The 20,589-nt window shown below is 50.2% G+C and overlaps 1 protein-coding gene across 1 annotated transcript in view; it reads right to left on the reverse strand.

The window, feature by feature from the left end:
• Efcab6 (EF-hand calcium binding domain 6) overlaps nt 1-20,589 on the reverse strand; it is a 182,008-nt gene that overhangs the window by 109,764 nt on the left and 51,655 nt on the right. Inside the window, exon 7 of the mRNA XM_032918784.1 lies at nt 4,637-4,773. Coding sequence (XP_032774675.1) covers nt 4,637-4,773 — 137 coding nt within the window. The remainder of the gene's footprint in view (nt 1-4,636; nt 4,774-20,589) is intronic.

The following is a 20,589-nucleotide window of genomic DNA, read 5'->3' on the forward strand; positions in this document are numbered from 1 at the left end:
CGAGGCTGGCCTGGAATTTGCTATGCTCTAGCCTTGGTCTCCAGGTGCTGGAGTCATAGGCTTGAGACTACCACAGGCAGCTTAGAACAAGAACACACACACACATATAACACCTCCCTGTCTCTAGAGCACGCCGAGATAAACGGGATGCTTGGGTTTGTAATGTGTTTCCTATTATTCAGATCTGTGTGTGAGAAACACTTTTCTAGATGATTTCTGGGTTACTACATTTCTAAAGGAATTCACAGTTTTTAAATGTTTGGTTATGTTCTCCCCATATGTGTTGGTTTCTATAATTATCTAATTTCATGCTTTCTCAAAATTTAGTAATTAATACTTAAAGTATTTGTTATTTTCCTGGTTTCCAGATTGCACAGGGAGCGCCATGGCTTGCTTCCGCCTAGATGAAGCTTCCTATTGTCCTAATAGGAAAACTTATTCAGAGACATGATGGCTGCCAGGTGTTAACTCAGAGACTCCCTAAACAGCCTGTTTTCCTCTTAGCCCTGATCCTGTGAAAATGACCCAGAAGCTAGAGACCTGGGAGGTAGTGTCTACCAGTGTCTGCGTAAGTCCTGTGAGGCTGCCCGCCAGTGTGCTGCTCAAGCAAGGCAGGGAGCTTGGTGAAGGCTCGCCCAGCACTGAAGACTCCATGCAATGGCAGAATCTCAGCAGCCAGGGTCTGCTCCGGGAGGACCCAGGCTTGGGCTAAGGACCTGGAGTCCTACGCTCACGGACCTGCTGTATGCACATGGGGAACAGATGGAAGCCCATGTAGTAAGCCATGGGAGAAAACACCTTAAAGGGAAGCCTGGCCCTAAACAGAAAGGCAGGGCCTCAAAAGGCTTTTCGCAGGGCTTCGGAGATAGCTCAGGAGGTACAACATTTGCTATGCCAGACAGAAACATGACTGTGACCCCAGAGCCCACAGTCACAGAGCTAGGAGGGCACAGGGGAGTCTTTGGGGCTTACTGGCCAGCCAGTCTACCCTAGTCAGCGAGCCTCACTGGCCAGCCAGTCTACCCTAGTCAGCGAGCCTCACTGGCCAGCCAGTCTACCCTAGTCAGCGAGCCTCACTGGCCAGCCAGTCTACCCTAGTCAGCGAGCCTCACTGGCCAGCCAGTCTACCCTAGTCAGCGAGCCTCACTGGCCAGCCAGTCTACCCTAGTCAGCGAGCCTCACTGGCCAGCCAGTCTACCCTAGTCAGCGAGCCTCACTGGCCAGCCAGTCTACCCTAGTCAGAGCCTCACTGGCCAGCCAGTCTACCCTAGTCAGCTTAGCCCACTGGCCAGCCAGTCCACCCAGTCAGCCCTCACTGGCCAGTCAGTCTACCCTAGTCAGCGAGCCTCACTGGCCAGCCAGTCTACCCTAGTCAGCGAGCCTCACTGGCCAGCCAGTCTACCCTAGTCAGCGAGCCTCACTGGCCAGCCAGTCTACCCTAGTCAGAGAGCCTCACTGGCCAGCCAGTCTACCCTAGTCAGCGAGCCTCACTGGCCAGCCAGTCTACCCTAGTCAGCGAGCCTCACTGGCCAGCCAGTCTACCCTAGTCAGTGAGCCTAATCAGGTCTCATTGAGAAGTCCTGCCTCAGAAAACAAGGTAGTCAGTTCCCGAGGAATGAACACAGCTGACCTCTGCGTGACTCTACATGCATGTGTACACACAGGCAGGCATACACATGTAAACACACACACCCTCACAGAAATAAATATTTCTAAAGGTTTTCACGGAAAGAGCTTAGATGAACCTATTCTTAAGACACTATCCCAGATAATCCAACTGTAGGCAGCGAGGCCGGGGTGGGTCACAGCCTGAAGAAAGCAGCAGAAAGTAGAGCTCAGCACGGTAACCTGGAAAAACAGCTTCCAGGCAACCCTCGCACAGGCTGGCCTTCTACGGTTTGCTTGATTACAGGGCTGCTCATAAATGACTTCACATAGATTCAGATACTTCAGTTTAGAGAGAGGTGAGAGTGGGAGGCACTGATCCCGGGAGGGAAAAATCAGTGCACAGGATGCAGGGCAGTGCTGAGCAACCTGGTGGTGAGTTCATCTCTGGCCTTGGGTTGAGGTGCACTGCAGGCAAATGGCAAATTTCTAGAAATTTAACAGTGTAACATCACAGCTGTGACTCTGTCCACTGAGATGAACACCTGACACATGCAAGCATAACACGTGCATGCTACACACATTACATCATGTCTTCATCCCATGCTGTGGGCTGGGCTTCTCGGTGTCTATCCCATTTCCTACATGTGTGTGTGTGTGCATGTATGTGTGTGCATGTGTGTACGCATGCATGCCGATGTGTCTGTGTGTTTGTGTGCGTGTGTGTATCTGCACAAACATGCTGGTGAATATGCGTGGGTATGCGCGTCTGTATGGAGACCAGAGGACAACCTCCTCAGCTACTGCTCCTCAGGTGCTATCCACCCGTTTCTGTTGTTTTGTTTTGCCGACTATAACAGCCTCTCACAGGCCTGGAACTCGGCAAGGAGGCACGCTGGCTGGCAGGTGAACCCCAGAGATCCACCGTTTCAACCACTCGATCTCTGGGGTTACAAGCCCATGCCACCGCACCTCTGTTTTCCTTTTCTTTAATGTGGTTACTGGGGATCAAACTCAGGCCCCCTTGCTCACAGTGCCAGCACCCTGCAGTCTGAGCTATTTCCCCCGATCCCTTGACACCTTCTTCTTTAAGAGAAAATGGAGTCCTGGTGATATGTTAGTGTTCGGGGACCCAGAATGCCAAGCACAGCCTTGCCTTCAGAGCCTGGACATTCTTACCACACCAAACACCCAGTGCAGATCTTAAACAGAAGGAAGATGCTAGACTAAAATCCTGAAAAGGCACTGTACACTCTACTCCAAACTGCAAAGGGCAGACTCAACACCAAAGCAGCCCCAGGCGACAGCGTCCTCTGGGACTCCCACAAGGAAAACACTAAAAGCCCCGCCAGAAATCCGCTCCTTTGAGCCTCTGTGTGCATCTCCGAGAACCAATTCTATTTCGGGACGTTGTTCAGGGCTGTGGTGAGAAAGCAGCATTGTTTTTGAGGCTTGAAAGGAATCTCGAATAAAAATTTGTGGAGTTCTTTATTATTCAATACTTAAGAGATGGGGAAACAGACAGTAACTTTTTTTATAGATTTACTAGGTTGGAGACTGCAGTGCCAAACACGAGGTTTATTGTCAAATAAAAACCCGCTTTGTTTCTGACGGCCTGTTTTAGAAGAGGTCTGCCTCCGCTCTGTAATTGCACGCACAAAATTATTTAATTTGTTTTGTTTGGATCTTATTCTGGACACTTTCCCAGCCAGAAAGGATATAAAAATTAAAACATCTATTATGCCTTTTATATTCTGAGGTAGGTTATAAAGAGGAAGGAAGAAGAACACATATTCAAGAGTGGGAAGGATCCATTTTTTAAGTGTCTGGTTGTGAGCTCCATCCGAGTTAATGTCGCACACCTTCTGTGCTTCCTTGCTCCGGGCAAGGTCCCTCTACCGCCTGCAGCCCTGATCTTGTCTACAGCAGATGTCCCCTCAGAGCAGCAGCCTTTAACTCCAGAGCCTTTAGCTTAACTCTTAACCTCTGCAGAAACGGTCAAGGCTTGGTGCCTTGGGAGCAGGCTGAAGGGTCGAGACGTCCCTGAGCCACTAGGACATGAGCCAAAGTCCACCAATTACATGACACCGAGCTGCCTATCTACATATGTACACACGTGAGTATGTCAGTAGTGTGTATTAGGTTTTTCCCTATTAATTTATAAGCATACCGAGAGACCAGCAAGAATAAGTTAACAAGGGGACAGACAGCATACTCTGTGTGGCAGAAGGTACTCAGAATACATGAACTGCTTATTTCAGGACTCTCACTGAGCAGTTCTGAACCAGTGCATTGTGGGTAACTGATACCCCAGGAAGCAGAGGTAAGGCCCAGGGAGCAGTGGCTGTGCTCAGAGAAGAGGTTGGGAAAGGACAGGAAGAGGGCATCCTGTCAGCCGGGCACTTCATAAAGAAACACCATGGGGTCCTCTTCCAATGCTTCTCACGCAAAACTCACACAGATCAGGAGCCAAGCATCTGGCCACCCTTGAGTGCCGTGCTGCAGCCTGAGTCAGGAGCAGGTGGTGGCATCCCGCAAGTGTCGGGAAGCAGATAAATACTATGTGTTGACCCCTATCCTCTGTCACAACCCGCTGCCCCCAGGAACAACGACCTCTAAGGAGAAGAATACTTAAACCGTTACGCAAAGAGGCAGACCCCAAGGCGGGAGCCAACAGGTGTGTGAACTTCAACACTGGCCCCTTCTCCTCTTTGCCACAGGCCTGGGGTCAAACTCACTGTGAATTGGGAACACACAGGATGGGGGCACTTGGCAGGAGAGGATGACCGCAGGCCGGGGAGCAGTCAGTAAGCTACACATACCTACAAGCCGGATGGTAGAGCTCACCACACCCCCCTCAGGGACTATGAAGGGCTAGGTCTCGATTTTGAGAATTCACAGTCTCAGGAATGTGGGAGTGAAGATGAGGGGAGAGCTATGGAGGGAGGGAGGGGCCCAGCAACCTGCCACTGTCATCTGATCCTGGCACTGGCAGAAGGGTCACCACACCCTCCCCGGCCTTGCTACTCACGTCTCATAATCCTCATCCTTCATCTTCAGGCAGAATGTCTCCAGAACCCGCCTTAGCTCCTGGGGCTGCACCGTGCCGGTGTTGTTGACATCGATGAGCTGGAAGACTTTCCTGATAGTCCTCATGTTTCGGAAGATCTGCATAACGAACGAACGGGAAGGGGATTTGGAAAAGTCAAGAGGCCTGATGGTAAAAAACTCAAACGGCAACAAAACATGGAGGAGGTTTTTTTTTTTTTTTACTACTTCTTGTAAAATAAAATGTTTTCAAAGATTCACTGCAGTGCACACTGCACAATGACATCTTTGGAGAAAAAAAAGAACATTTTGCATATATTGAGAGTTTGCAAGGCAATTGTCTCAGTAAACGGTCTTAGCAAGTTTGTAAAAAAATCTCTTTTTAATGTAAAGCAGTAAGTCTCATACACAATTCATCCCCTTTTAGGGCCGTATGAAAAACTCTTTTCTGCTAATTGATGCTGAAAAACTAGTCCTGGCATAGCTGGACTTGTGTGATTTTTGCTTTTCATGGCCATATGCGAACTATTTTTACTGCGAGCTGGAAAATCTGACGGTCTATTTCAACCTCTCATTTTTTTTTTTTTTTTTTTTAAAGATACCACAGAAAAGTTTTGCAACGATCTCCGAATTGGGCAAATTGAGAGTCGCCGCGTGAGATGTTTGGCAGGGTCCCCTGGGAAGGATGCAAGGGCAGGGAGCTGGGTCGCTGTGCTGATTAGACTTCTATGGGTTCATCTGAGCCCTCAGAGCCCCGCCAGCAAGGGGGACCCCAGCATATCTGCATCTTCAGATATAGTAACTGAGGTCCAAGCAGGACTGACTCAACAGCTCACAGCTAGACAACACGACACCATCCTCAGCTCTGGCCTGTCCTTTCACGACAGTCCCCTGAAGGAAGGCTAGACACACAAACACAGTGTCACTGGAAGAAAACATCAACTGGGAGTAAGAGTCAGAGACGGGGAGGGCAGAGGCACGGGCCTTCGAAGGAACATAAACGATTCTGGCTAGTGTGGTCTGGGAGGCTTCCTGTAGGAGGTGGCACTGAGCTAGCAGGAGTGACTGACTACAGAGGGCACTGCCAGGAAAGAGAGAGAAACAAGAGAGAAGCCTGGGTCCTAGAGGAGCTGATTCCACAGTCAGAGGAACGGATCCAGCTGCGCCCAGCCTGGGTTCTAAGGAACTTTAGCAGGACTCAGAGTGGGGAGAACCACTAGGCAGCAAGGGGTTCCCTTTCCTCAAGGCTTTCTCCACAGGCCCCTAGGCCATCCTAGGCTGAGGGAGTCTGGCCTAACCATAAGACAGCCTCTCCAGGTCTCTTTAGTTTTGGCTGGAGGAGTCAGGATCTAGGTAGGGTGATGGTCTCCTAGAGCTGCTCCCAGTCCTTGCCTCTGCCTCACCCTGGTCACTTGTCCCTCCACCTACTGCTCTACCCCTCCTGCTGCAGGTGCCAGGGCCACATGAGTCCCCGTGCCTATGCCAACCATCCTTCTGACACCTGAGCTCCCTTCCAGAGGCCACAGTTCCTACTCAAGCTTTGTGCTGTGTTAGTACCGACGGCCACTGACCCTGCAAGGTCAAGGTGCTGTGTCCTCTGCTTCCTCGCTCACCCACCCAATGCCCAAGGCCCACCAGCCTCCGCCCCCTAGGTCCCCTGCTTACAGGGACCTCTCCTCTGTGCTCACTCTGCTTCTTCCTCTTCTCCTCAGCACCCCTCGAATGTGTCATTCCCCTTCTCCTACCTCCTCGACCATGAGGGACTCCAGCTCATAGCCTATTCCAAAGTAAGTGTATGTGTGTGTGTGTGTGTGTGTGTGTATGTGTGTGTGTGTGTGTATGTCTGTCTGTGTGTATGTGTGTGTATGTGTGTATGTGTATGTATGTCTGTGTATGTATGTATATGTATGTCTCTGTGTATGTGTGTATGTGTGTGTATGTCTGTATGTATGTGTATGTGTGTGTATGTCTGTATGTGTGTGTATATGTGTGTGTATGTCTGTGTGTATGTGTGTGTATGTGTGGGGGTTTGTGCTTAAATGTAGGTGCCCACAAACCCAAGAAGTATCAGATCCCCTAAATCTGGTAGGGGCAGTTGTGAGCCACCTGATATGGATGTTGGGAATCAACCTCCCTTCCTCACAAGAGTACTAGTGCATACTCTTACTGGTGAGCCAGCTCTTCCACCACAGAGGGATGGGCGCATAGATGGTGCATCTCCTGGTCCAACTGGAGAGAAACGTGCCAGTGAGTACGTTCTGTTCCCTCAACCTCGACCCCTCATTCCACCAGCACTGGGCACTGCATTCTGAGTCTTCTCTACTATTGTAGTGCATACACACACACACACACACACACACACACACACCACACACACAAGCATGCACACACGCACATGTACCACACACACACAAACACACACAACACACACACACACACACAACATACACACATATTAGGGTGGGAGGAATACATACTCATACATGAACATATATATGCACACATGTCAACAATATTCATACACCTACTTCACCTTTATCATTTTTGTTGTCAGTGCTGGGGACGGAGCCCAGGATAGTGCATACACAAGGTAGGTGTCCCCATTGCGTCTCTCCCAAGCCCATCCCCATCTTCTTCACTTCCCCCAGTCCTGAACTCCTGCCCCACCTTGTCAAGCTGGCTGTTTGCTTTATGGAGAGCACAGCTGAGTCCAGATAAGAACATCCAGCTGTGTGTCACATGCCAGTGACCCCTCAGAACATCCAGCTGTGTGTCATGCGCCAGTGACCCCTCAGAACATACAGCTGCCTGTGTGTCACATACCAGTGACCCCTCAGATTTCCCAGACTGGAACCACTCTTCCTCCATCCTCCCACCCCAAGAAAGGCAGATCCATGCCTTTTCTCTGGTACTCAGTCAATTCCAGTCCATCTGGACAGTCCCTCACAGGTCCCCGCTCTTCTACAAGACTCCTTAGAAGGTCACAGGACCTGTGTTGTCCCCTCAGAATGCATTAGCTGCCCTGAAGGAGACTCTCCCTGCTGGCTCTGGTCTAAGTGCCATTGGCTGGAATGTTCACGCTCAGGAACTGTTTACTGGAATAAGTGACTGGATCCTTCCACTGCCTGAGAAAAAAAGTCATATTCAAGGGAAGCCTTGTGGCCCAGCTGCACAAGGTCTTCTCCAACTGACCAGGGCTCTGAGGGCTCTGGCCCAGCTAAAAGGTGTAACCCTGGCATTTGCTTGGTGTTGATATGATGACAACCATCACAGGATCACTGGCTGACGGGTGCAAAGCCACGTACTGAGGACAGCCCACCGTTTTCTAATAGCCAGATCATACGCCTCTGATCCTATCCCAGACGGTACTGGAAAACAGACTAGCCAGCACATCCCTGGGTCTAAAAATGGAACCTTAGACATTCACAGCAATTGCTCCCAGGGTCAAGAGAAACTGCAGCGCCCTCTCTGCTGCTAAGTCCTTGTCCACTTCTTCTGGGAACGCGGAGGAGGACTGGAGCAGCACTCCGCTTTACAGTCCCATGGCAACCCATATGGGTCCTCTGCGTGGAGAGCCGTGAGCCACAAACCTGGCACAGAGCTCGCGCCCACCAGAGGTACCTCTCCAAGTTCCTTATCACTTGTCAGACGGAAGTTTGGCAGCAGCCACAGAAGGGAGCTGCAGATGGCGAGATGTAGCAGAGGCATCAGAGTGAGGGTCCTGGTGAACAGGACCGGTCGGCATGGGGTGGGAGAGAACAGAAAGGGAATGAAAAAGTAAATGACCAAGGCTACTCACCCTTCCCTGTCCCCACTGTCAATCAACCCTCACCTGCCATTGTGAGAGACTTGGAATTCCCATGCATCCGGTACTGGAAGACTACAAGACCCTGGATGAGCCCAGCCTCTCTCTCCTCCTTCCTCTATCCCAGCTGTGAGCACAGCCTTAGCCTTGCTTACAGTAGCAAGCCAGTACACACCACCTCTCCAGTTCTGGTGTTTTGTGCTGGCCCCCCACCCCCTTCATGTGGACCTCAGTCACACTGTGCCTGCTCAGCGGGGAAGCCAGAGCACAACTTGAGCCTGTTTTGACCACTCCCCTTGTTCCTCTATTTTCCCACTGTCAGCCTGCACCCTAGGTTTACTTCTTGTATGGAAGGAACATGGTCCTGCTCTACTGTGATGCCCTTGGAACTCAGAACTTCCTGGGCTGGACACGCTGTAGCTGTTGCCTAGAAAACCCTTCCCTTGCCCTCTGCTCTCCAATGAGGCAGGGTTTGCTTTGCTGTGGCTATGGGAAAATATTCTGACCAAAAGCTACTTAAGGAGGAAAGGGTTTATTTCCGTTTCTATCTCGGGGTCCCAGTCCATCATTGAGGGAAGTTAGGGCAGGAACTGAGGCAGGACCACAGAGGAAAAATGCTTACTGGCTTGCTCTCTGCCGCGTGCTCAGTTGCCTAGGGATGGTGCCACCCACAGAGGGCTGCGTCTTCCCATGTCAGTATCAGCTAAGACTATCGCTCACAGACATAGCCACCAGCCAATCTGATTCAGACAATTCCTTGATTGGGGTTTCTTCTTTCTAAGTGGTTCTAGGTTGTACCAAGTTAACTATTAAAAACTAGCAAGGGATTTTAGAAAAAGGAATCAAACTTAAACAAAAATAAGTTAAGGGAAAAAAACTAACAAGGGCAGTCTGGTACCTTCTCTCCAGCTTTCCTAATCACCCTTCCAGTTTGTCACTGTCCCCTGATACCTGACTCTGCTCTCTTCTAGCCCTTCAGAAGCCCCTGGCATCCCTTGGAGGAGGAGTGGGTACAAATTACAAAAGGGGGGAGGGTGCTTATAATTCTAACTGCCCTGTCCAAACCCAGCACAATTCTCAGAAAGGAAAGTGTGGACCTCATATCTGCCCAAGAGCTCACCTTCCTCAGGCCTTACCGCTCTGCCGGCCTCCCTCCCTAATGGAAACCTAAGTTGCATGTAGGTATGTGAACCACTGCCCACCACCCAGTTTTACACACCCGCAGGCTAAAATTGGCTTCAGGAGTTTTAAATGGTTGGGGGTGGGGGAGCATCAAAAGAAGAATCTTATCACATGTCATGTGAAGTAACGTGAATTTAAAATTTCACTGTCCACAAATAGATGTGAAGGACTCAGCCACGCCCATTCATTTGCATACTGTTGGGGCTGCTTTCCCCCACCAGGACCCAGGCAGCAGGCTGGAAAGATCCTGGGGACACAAAGACCAGGTGTGCTCTACCGTATCTACCTCTGTGCAAAATAAGACGACTGGGCACTCCGCTCTCCTTCCTGCACCTCTCTTGCAGACAGCTGAAGAGTGAAGCCATTTCAGGGAAGATGCATGTACAAGTACAGAGGATTTAGGCAGATGGCTGAAAGCCAAGTATGGTGGCACTCCAGTGTCTGAGGGAGTGCAGTGCCACAAGTCTGAGGTCAGCCTGGGGTATGTACTGTCTAAAAAAACAAGGGGAAAAAAAACCAGACAAATGGAAGACCAAAGCAGTAATATGTTTGCCCCTGTGGGGTTCACACCTGTAATCACAGCACTTGGGAGTACAGCCAGGAGGACTAGGAGTTCAAGGGCTACAGAGAAAGACCCAAACATCACTAGTTACAGCTGGAAGTTAAGAGTGCAGAAGGCAGACATCAACCTGCGAGGCTGTGCCCGGATGCTGTCCCCCGGTGTTCCCTTTTCATCATTTACTGTCTCATCCCCTGGGAACAGACCCCAGCTCCACCTCAGCTCCCCGAGGCCTCTGTGAGGCAGCAATCAGTGGGCCTCCAGTTTGTGCTGACCACTAGCTTTTTTTTTTAAGCAAAGGAACAGAATTTAAAGTGCCGTGTCCTGTAAGGCATTTGGATGACTTTTAAGAGGTCAGTGGAGTTGTGGTGGGAACTGCTGACCAGGGTGAAAGGCTCAGGACAGGGTGCTAAGTGACCAAGTAGCATAACCAGGAAGTGACCAGTAAGGTACTGCTCAACCCCACCCCAACCCCAACGCAGCAGAAGCCTAGAGGAGGAGGAAGGTGGAGTGAATGAATGATGGCTGGTGTGTGAGTTACTTGTCTCGTTGCCGTGATAAAATGTCTGGCAAACAACGTAAGGAAGGAAATGCTTATTCTGATCCACAGTGCAAGGTGACAGGAGCATGAGGCAGCTGGTCACACTGTACCTCTGGGAAGCAGGGGGGCAGGGGGCAGGCGTGAACGTTCATGATTGGCTGTCTCCTTTCCATCCAGTTCAGGCCCCCAGCTCATGGGATGATGCTGCCCACACGGTCAAGGTAGGTCTCCCTGCCTCACTAATCTAATCCGGATAGTAGCTCATAAGGAGGCAGGCCCGAAGGGCATTCCCCAGGCGATACGAGATCTTAGAAAGCTCACAAGCAATAGTAACCACTAGACATAGTTGCGGGGATGGATGGTGGCTGTGTAGACAGATAGGCAAATGGTTGAGGGATAATGGCTAGCTGACTGGCAGGACAGGTAAACAATGGCTGGGCGTTAGGGAGGTACATCTTGGGTAGGTGGATGAATTGGTGGATGCTGGCTGGCTGGCCGGCTAGACAGATGAATTACAGATGGATGACAGACTAGGATATGTGGGATAGGCGGATAGGTGGCCAACTGGCTGGATGGACAGATGTATGAATAGTGGATAAATATGTAGGTATATTAATAGAGGAAGCCATTGGTGAATCCATAGGGAACTGTGACTATATGTATGTATTACATATGGACATGTAGGCATATGAGTGAATAGATGGTTAGATTAATGAACTGTGGCTAGATTAAAAGATAATGGCTGTTTAGCTAGCTGTTGGACATGATGGATGGGTGGAGGATGAATGAATATATGGGTAGGTGGATGGAGAGATGACTGGTAGGTCGGATGATGGATAATGGCTGACTGTATGCATGTATGTATGTGTGCATATGTATGTATGTATTTATGTGTATGTACATATGTATGTATGCATGTATGTACGTATTATGGCTAAGGTAGGGAGATAGGTGAACAGACGGATTTGTGGGTAGATTAATGGATAGTGGCAAGCTGCATGACTGGCTGGCTGGTGGATGGCTGATGGGTGGGTGGGTGGACAGACTGACAGACGACGGCTGGCTGGCCAGATGAATGGCTGATGAATGGAGGATGGATGGATATACAGGCAAGTGGATACACTGGTGGGTAATGGTTGGCTGGCCAGCTGACTGGACAGATGAATGGATGGGTGGGTGGATGGATGGATGGATGGATGGATGGGTGGGTAGGTGGGTGGATGGGTGGATGGATGGGTGGGTAGGTGGGTGGATGGGTGGGTGGGTGAATGATGGGCAGGTGGATGAGACAGGCATAAGGAATAATCTGGGTGACCTAAGGGGCCTTTACAGGTGTGTGGCACAGGCGTCTCATTTCCATTAGACTTGGGGACCTATCTGCTCAGCGTCATCCTGCTAGAGGGACTGAGGGAAGGACTGGCAAAGGAGCCCAGTAATGCTCCCTGATGCTCCATGTCTCCCTGATGGGTTGAGCAGACACCAGGAAAGGTGGCAATCTGTGCTCTGCTTGTCCTCTGGGGCTGCTGGTCAGATGAGGGTACCAAGCATTGGGGACATACAGGGTGAACCACCAGGCATGGGAGCTAAGGAGGCCAGAGGGTAAGTTAGGCACCCGCACTGTTTTGAGGCTACCTGGGCGCGGTCCTCAGACCTTACTTCCCAGAAAAGTCATGATCCCTCCTGGATCACAGATGGCAAGACCTGAGGACACTAGGAACACATATGAGAGTCAGGACAGGCAGAAGCCAACCCAGGAGGGCAACCTGAACTGCTATGTGACAGAGACCTCTAACCCTAGGGCCTGCGCTGGCCTGGCTTTTCATCTACATGTGATCCTGCCAAAGGCATCTCTCAGTGACAAAAAGGGAGCTAGCTCTGTGTGGGCCTGCAGAGCAGCATGAGGAGGAAATCCAACTGCTTCCTATTTGTCCCCCACTGAGCTCAGACAGCTCCATAAACTGCCTGCAGTGGATGCGTTATTACTCGTTATTGCTCTGTGGGGCTTTGTTCCAAATGCTTGTACACAGTGTGAGCTCTGGGAAGAAAAGCCGCAAGCCCAAATAAATACGGCCACCCAGACTTGTGTGTGTGTGTGTGTGTGTGTGTGTGTGAGAGAGAGAGAGAGAGAGAGAGAGAGAGAGAGAGAGAGAGAGAGAGAGGAGAAGAGAGAGAGAGAGAACACACGGGTATGGAGAGGCCAGAGAATAAGAAACACCTCAGGAATCACTTCTCGGGGGCCATTCATCTTGGATTTTGAGAAGGGCTCTGTCACTGGCCTGGGGCTAGCAGGCCAATGAGCCTGAAGGATCCACCCATCTCTGCTTGGCCAGGACTGCGTTTACAAGCACACGCCATCAAACCCAGCTGTAAGCACCCAGACTTTAAGGGGCAGAGAACAGAAAATCTCCTCCCTGGAGCCTAGACCCGGTCTACCAGCCTGGCTCTGAGGAGGCTGTTCTAGAGCAAACCTGCAGACCCGCTGAGTCCTTCCCAGCTCTCAGACCTGCTGGCCAACAGGCCCCTCTGCTGGAGTCATTTCTTCCTGCCCAGCTCTGACAGAAGGGGGTCAAGAACTGTGTACAAAGAAGCACAGGCACACACACGCACGCACGCATGCACATGCACACACATGCACGTGCACACATGCGCACATGCACGTGCAGACGCACACGTGAGGGGCAGCCTGCAGCCTGAGCCCCACAGCAAGGAGCTGCTACTACCCCAATCTTGGCTCCCTGCAGTGTTCAAGAGAGCTCTCAGCAGCCCACTGCTGTCTGTCTGCCACCTTTCTGTCACCACCACCAAACTCGTTTCAAATTGAACAAGTGAACATTTTGAAATGAGACCCCCCCAAAAAAAGGATTCCTTTTACAATAAACACATCAATGCTCATTTTCCTTATTATTCTACTTTTGGCTATTTTGTATAAAATCTTTAATTAAAGTTTTTCTTTGAAATTGTCATTATCAACCCAGAAGAAAGGAAGGGGGAGAAAAGAACAACACAGCTGTGCAGATATGAAGCACTCACTACTCGGGGCTAAATGAACTGGAACGGAGTAGGCGCTTGACGGTTATGTTCTGAGTTTTGGCTCCACGTTCTCAGCGACGCAGTCTGACTTGTCACTTTATATCGATTCCATCTGTTTACACTCTGAGGAGTATTGGCTTCCCACCGTGAACATTTCCTATTTACCAGCTGGTAGAGATGAGCCAAACCAGATAGGAAAAAATTAGACTGCATTCAGAGCCTCATAAACACAGGCTCAACTCAGGGACGTGCGGGGGAGTGGCGGCCAGGCATCGCTCACCTCTAACAAAGCCCTCTCTCCCTGCCTGTCTGCCTGAGTCCCTGGGCTCTGCTCACTCTGGCGCTCACCCCCGTGGGCCCACGATGCTGCGTTTCTTTATTGAGCATATGCATACCCTGCTTCTACCAAAGCTGAACACGCTTACATAAAAAGACATCTGAACGGGATCCGCAGAAATGGAGAAGAGAGGGCAGACAAAAAGAGAAACGCAAATCAGAGAAACCCAGAATTCGCAGTTCCTGAGATGGAACAAAGACCAGGTTCTTGGTGTCCCCCACAGGGACGTAAGGAGGGAGGCTGGAGGCTGGGTACTCTGCAGCCACACACAAAACCTGCACTTCATTTCCATTGTTAAGGCCATCACCCAAGACTATAGTTTAGAAGACTCAGGACAAGAAGCCCACACCTGTCTACCAAGGGACTCCAGGTGCCAGGTCTCCTGAAACAATCCCAGGCGCCCCCCACGCCCTGGTCTCAGTCCCCTCCTCTCTCTCTCTCTCTCTCTCTCTCTTCTCTCTTTCTTTTAAAATGGTTGTTGCTGCTGTTTTTGGTGGTGGTGATGATGATAAGACAGTTTCACTATGAAACCCTTGGCAGGCTTGTAAGTTGCAAAATAGAACTGATCTTGAATTTACAGTAATCCCCCTGCCTCTGCCTTCTGAGCCCTGGGATTAGAGGCAAGCACCATCACAGCTGGCTTTCCTTTCTCACCATGCCTACATTTAGCGTAGTTTCTCTACCCAGGCAGAGTACCCCAGCTCACTCAGGACACAGCTTCACAGCAGGGGAGACTAGCCCGCCGCCATGCTGGCATCCACTCTTGGCTGCATGTCATTGGAAAAGGTCCTGCTCAGAAGCAAGCAAGCACACCCAAGGGGGCTCTCAGGAAACGTTTTCTGATGGGGCCAGCACTGGGTGCTGCCAAGAATTGATCCAGTCTAACCTCCTGAATAGGAGAAGGTCAGAATCCTGTCTAAAACAGACAAGGACAAGCCCTATCGCCTCCCCCAGCATGCCCTAGCGGTTCCTCTGCCTGCCAGCTCCTGAGCAGCACATAGAAAGCAAGAATGATGCCCAGGCGATGTCTGGGTCTCTACAGTGAGGCTTGTCTCTCTACAGAGATGTTGGGTCTCTGCAGTGATGTTGGTCTCTGCAGTGATGTTGGGTCTCTGCAGTGATGTTGGTCTCTGCAGTGATGCCGGTCTCTGCAGTGATGTTGGTCACTGCAGTGATGCCTGGGTCTCTGCAGTGATGTTGGGCCTCTACAGTGATGCCTGGGTCTTTGCAGTGATGTTGGTCTCTGCAGTGATGTTGGTCACTGCAGTAATGTTGGTCTCTGCAGTGATGTTGGTCTCTGCAGTGATGTTGGTCTCTGCAGTGATGTTGGTCTCTGCAGTGATGTTGGTCTCTGCAAGGATGTTGGGTCTCTGCAGTGATGTTGGTCTCTGCAGTGATGTTGGTCTCTGCAGTGATGCCTGGGTCTCTGCAGTGATGTTGGTCTCTGCAGTTATGTTGGTCTCTGCAGTGATATTGGGTCTCTGCAGTGATGTTGGGTCTCTGCAGTGATGCCTGGGTCTTTGCAGTTATGTTGGTCTCTGCAGTGATGTTGGCCTCTGCAGTGATATTGTTCTCTGCAGTGATGTTGGTCTCTGCAGTGATGTTGGTCTCTGCAGTGATGTTGGTCTCTGCAATGATGTTGGGTCTCTGCAGTGATATTGGTCTCTGCAGTGATATTGGTCTCTGCAGTGATGTTGGGTCTCTGCAGTGATGTTGGTCTCTGCAGTGATGTTGGTCTCTGCAGTGATGTTGGATCTCTGCAGTGATGTTGGTCTCTGCAGTGATGTTGGGTCTCTGCAGTGATGTTGGGTCTCTGCAGTGATGTTGGTCTCTGCAGTGATGCCTGAGTCTCTGCAGTGATGCCTGGGTCTCTGCAGTGATGCCTGGGTCTCTGCAGTGATGTTGGTCTCTGCAGTGATGTTGGTCTCTGCAGTGATGTTGGTCTCTGCAATGATGTTGGGTCTCTGCAGTGATGTTGGTCTCTGCAGTGATGCCTGGGTCTCTGCAGTGATGTTGGTCTCTGCAGTGATATTGGTCTCTGCAGTGATGTTGTGTCTCTGCAGTGATGCCTGGGTCTCTGCAGTGATGCCTGGGTCTCTGCAGTGATGTTGGTCTCTGCAGTGATGTTGGTCTCTGCAGTGATGTTGGTCTCTGCAGTGATGTTGGTCTCTGCAGTGATATTGGTCTCTACAGTGATGTTGGGCCTCTACAGTGATGCCTGGGTCTCTGCAGTGATGTTGGGTCTCTGCAGTGATGTTGGGTCTCTGCAGTGATGTTGGGCCTCTACAGTGATGCCTGGGCCTCTGCAGTGATGTTGGTCTCTGCAGTGATGTTGGTCTCTGCAGTGATGCCTGGGCCTCTGCAGTGATGTTGGTCTCTGCAGTGATGTTGTAACTCTGCAGTGATGTTGGTCTCTGCAGTGATGTTGGGTCTCTGCAGTGATGTTGGGTCTCTGCAATGATGTTGGTCTCTGCAGTGATGTTGTAACTCTGCAGTGATGTTGGATCTCTGCAGAGATGCCCGGGTCCCTGTAGCAGCTCCTGGGCTGCACTTTGCCAATATCTTTATGAATTCATGAGGCTCAGACAAGTCTGATAAAGAAAGAAGATATGGCAGACTCGGGACTGAGCCATGGACTGGGTACCAAGTGGATGTAGAGAGTGAAGGGCAGGAAAGGCGGAATGGAGCCCTGAGTCTAGCACAGGGAGCTGGGTGGACAAGATGGAGAGCACAGAGGTGCAGAGCTCAGCTTGTGCAAGTTCACTCAGGGCACACTGAGCTGGGAATGCCTTCATCGTCTCCCTTCGCCATGGATAACATTTCAAGTCTCCAAACCACTCTCTGCCTTCCTACCTTCTTCCTGTTTGCTCACACGGAGGAGCCGGTGGTAAGCACAAGTCCCTGGAGTCTTACTCTTCTTCAGGTCATGCTCCCCCGACACCCACTGTGCTCTAAGGCACCCAATGGTCATGGTCTTTCCCCTCTGACAAACCCACAAAGCCTACTATCCTTGTCCATCAACTTTGGCTTCCGCATAACACCAGACACTGCTTTATTTAAAATGAAATCTTCTTCAAGCTGATGAGGTGACCAGCAAAAAAACCAGAATACCTCTCATCAAGGACAATTGTCTTTGCAAAGGACACTACAGAAAACCACAACCAGGGCTGGAGAGATGGCTCAGTGGTTAAGAGCTCTGTTCTTCCAGAGGTCCTGAGTTCAAATCCCAGCAACCACGTGGTGGCTCACAACCATCTGTAATGAAATCTGATGCCTTCTTCTGGTGTATCTGAAGTCAGCTACAGTATACATATATACAACAAACAAACAAACAAACAAACAAATAAATAAATAAATAAAAATCTTTTTAAAAAAACGAAAAAAAAAACAAAAAACAAAAACAAAACAGAAAACCACAACCAATCAGAATGCAGAGCTGTAGAGCACAGTTCTAACTGACTTACCCACAGAGCAGCTCCTGTACCCACGGCCCAGGGGCATCATGGAAGAGGGGCGGAAGGACTGTAAGAGCCAGAGAACTGGAGAGTTTGCTGTGAGACTGTCTGCTTGGAATGTCAGAAGCTACACCTATAAAGCTACACCAACATGAGTGCCTAGACACGAGCTGAACAAAGACAACGACTCCACTAAACATGCCCATGTAGACAGGGAAAGCTCACAAGGCCTCAGCCCCAGACAAGGAAGCACGGGTAACCAAGGAAGGAAGGCTGAGAGCAGGAGAACTAGTCTTCCTTGGGGAGAAGCTCACCAACTGGTTATCCATGGCAAATGGTCAGCCCTGAGAACAAGTAACATTTACAGATTGAGCAAGCTGCACTTATGCATTTGGAGAGCTAAGTGTGTGTGTGTGTGTGTGTGTGTGTGTGTGTGTGTGTGTGTGTGTGTGTGTGTGAGAGAGAGAGAGACAATGATTAGTGAAAAAAGAGGCCATGAATTTGAAAGAGAGCCAGGAGTATATGGGAGGGTTTAGGGGGAGGACATGGAAGGGATGTAGTTATATTATAATCTCAAAAACAGAAAAACAGACCACCATCTCTATCTGAGCTGTTCTTTCATTGACTTCATATATCTGGGGGACAAGGATCGAGTCACAGTGTCACATCACCTGTCTCTGCCTGGTCCCCATACACCAGAACACACCGAGCCAATACAAAGAGTCATGAGAAAATGTGGCCGATGGTTTCAAAGGCCTCCGCGTAGGCATCCCAATTCCATTTGATCCCCTGTGAGGCTCCCCATAACACTACACACAGCCACATGCATGCCTTCACACCTTTCCCTGCAGGGCCATCCCCTCACCAGACCTTCAACACAGCCCCACATTAGGGCTTCCATCTGACCTTCAACTTCTTTTCCCCTAGTCTTGATTTTGAAGCAGACCTGTCCCATCTGCCTGAGATCTCAGGCTGCCTCAGAACAGCCACGGTTTTATCTTCTCTCTACCCAACTATGTCTCCACTATGCCCCAAAGCAGTCTCCTACGCCACCTTGTCCCAAAAGGCTACCCATGTTTGAACTGACTCCATCTGCCTTTCTCACCAGTTGTCCCTAACCACGCCCAGCAACTCCAGCTGCCCTCCATAACCGTAGCATCTAGTCAGCATTTGCTGGGCATGTGTCAGATGCCGGGTGCAGAGGCATCTGACGCAGTGAAGGAGCCACAGCCACAAGACAAACGTCCATTCACAAACAAACACTCATCAGAAGACCGAGTGTTGAAGACACGTACTCAGCATCTCTGGGAAACGCTCACGAGGAGATGGAGAGACGGCTCAATGGTTAAGAGTACTGGCTGCTCTTCCAGAGAACCAGGGTGATTCCCAGCACCCCCATGGCAGCTCATAACTGTTAGAAACTCCAGTTACAAAGGATCCTCTGACCTCCTTGGCATGCATGTGGCATACAGATACTTATGAAGGCATAACACTTATACGCACTAAATAAAAATAAAACTTTTAAGAGGAAAGAAGTGGGCTGAACAGAGCTCTTCTGACTATGTGTAATGATTTGAGTAAGAATGCCCCCCATAGGTTCATATTGTAGTGAGAATTTTGGGTTCTTTAAAACATACATACATACATACATACAGAGAGAGAGAGAGAGAGAGAGAGAGAGAGAGAATATGTGGTATCATTTCAGTCCCAGGTGTGGGGTGTGGGGCTGCTTCAGACTGTCCACAGCGGCTGACTGATTAGCCTCCTGCTCTGGCAGTGCCTTGGTTCTGCCAGCTGTAGATAGTTTCGACTATGTGACATTTGGAATTTTGAGGACTCTTCAGAGGGTATATAAATGCTAGGTCTTTGAGGTGGGTTGTTGGTTGGTTGTTGTTGCCTGTTGTTGGCTGAGGTTTGTTAAGTAGTTGTGTACAAAGAAGAAACAAGAATAAATTAGATATCCTGACAGCAAAGATCAAACTTGCACCAAGGAATCTGATGGCCCTAATTGACAGGAAGTAGTCTGACGATAGCACCACCCCTTTCTGATCCCAGACTTTATCCAGTGTTAGGGACTTGAAAGGGTGAAGGAGAAAGGATGGAAAAGGAAGAAAGAACAAAGTAGTAAATGCTGGCTACATCACGTGTTTCAGCTCTTAGTCATCAGGGAGTGGAACTCTAATTAGAAGGACTAGGAGGTGTGGCCTTGTTAAAGGAAGGGGCGGGGCTTTGAAGTTTCAAAAACCCACGTCAGGCCCAGGTTCTTGCTGCCTCTTTCAGCGCATGGATCAGGGTGTAGCTGCCAGACACTGCTCCAGTGCTGTGCTCCCTTCTAACTCTGTAAGCAAGCCCCCAATTAGATGCTTTCTTTCTTTTATTAGAGTGGTCTTGGTCAGGATGTCTCCTCACAGCACTAGAACAGTGACTAAGACACCATACTTCTCAGTCTCAGAGTCAATGATCAAGCAGGAGGAAGGCAGAACAGCCCAGTGTGGGGTTTGGAAGTCTCCAGGAAGAAAATTGTCCCGGGGCTAAAGAGAAAAGACAAGGCTTTCCCAGCTAGGTGTATTCAGAATGACTTAGGACTACCATGTGCTCTCCCTGGGCAGGAGAAGCCATGGGCATCCTCACCTGCAGCTGGATGAGAGCAGGTCCATGGCTCCCACAGTAACTCTGGCTCTCATGCAGCAGCATACAGTGATAAAGAGTAAGTGGAGGGGCAGGGCAGGCAAGACAGGCTAGAATGATGCTTCTCCTCTGGACACCTGTGAGGCTGGCACCCAGGAGGGGTAACCATCAGCACTGGACCCACTCTCTGCCCCTCCCCCCTCCGTGGCTTCAAACCACATATGTTGTCTCTCCACTTCTCACTGGTGTACCTGCCACATGCGGATGTTCCCTAATTTTCTAGCCATCTCTCTGAGCCCAGCACATGACCAGCTCTTTTATCTTTATTCTCTCACAGAAGCACAATCTAATGGCACCATTTCCTAGCTTCCCAGGTGAGCCACAGTCCCGGGAAAGACC

The sequence above is a fragment of the Rattus rattus genome, chromosome 1 (genome assembly GCF_011064425.1).
Source record: "Rattus rattus isolate New Zealand chromosome 1, Rrattus_CSIRO_v1, whole genome shotgun sequence".
NCBI lineage: Eukaryota > Metazoa > Chordata > Mammalia > Rodentia > Muridae > Rattus > Rattus rattus.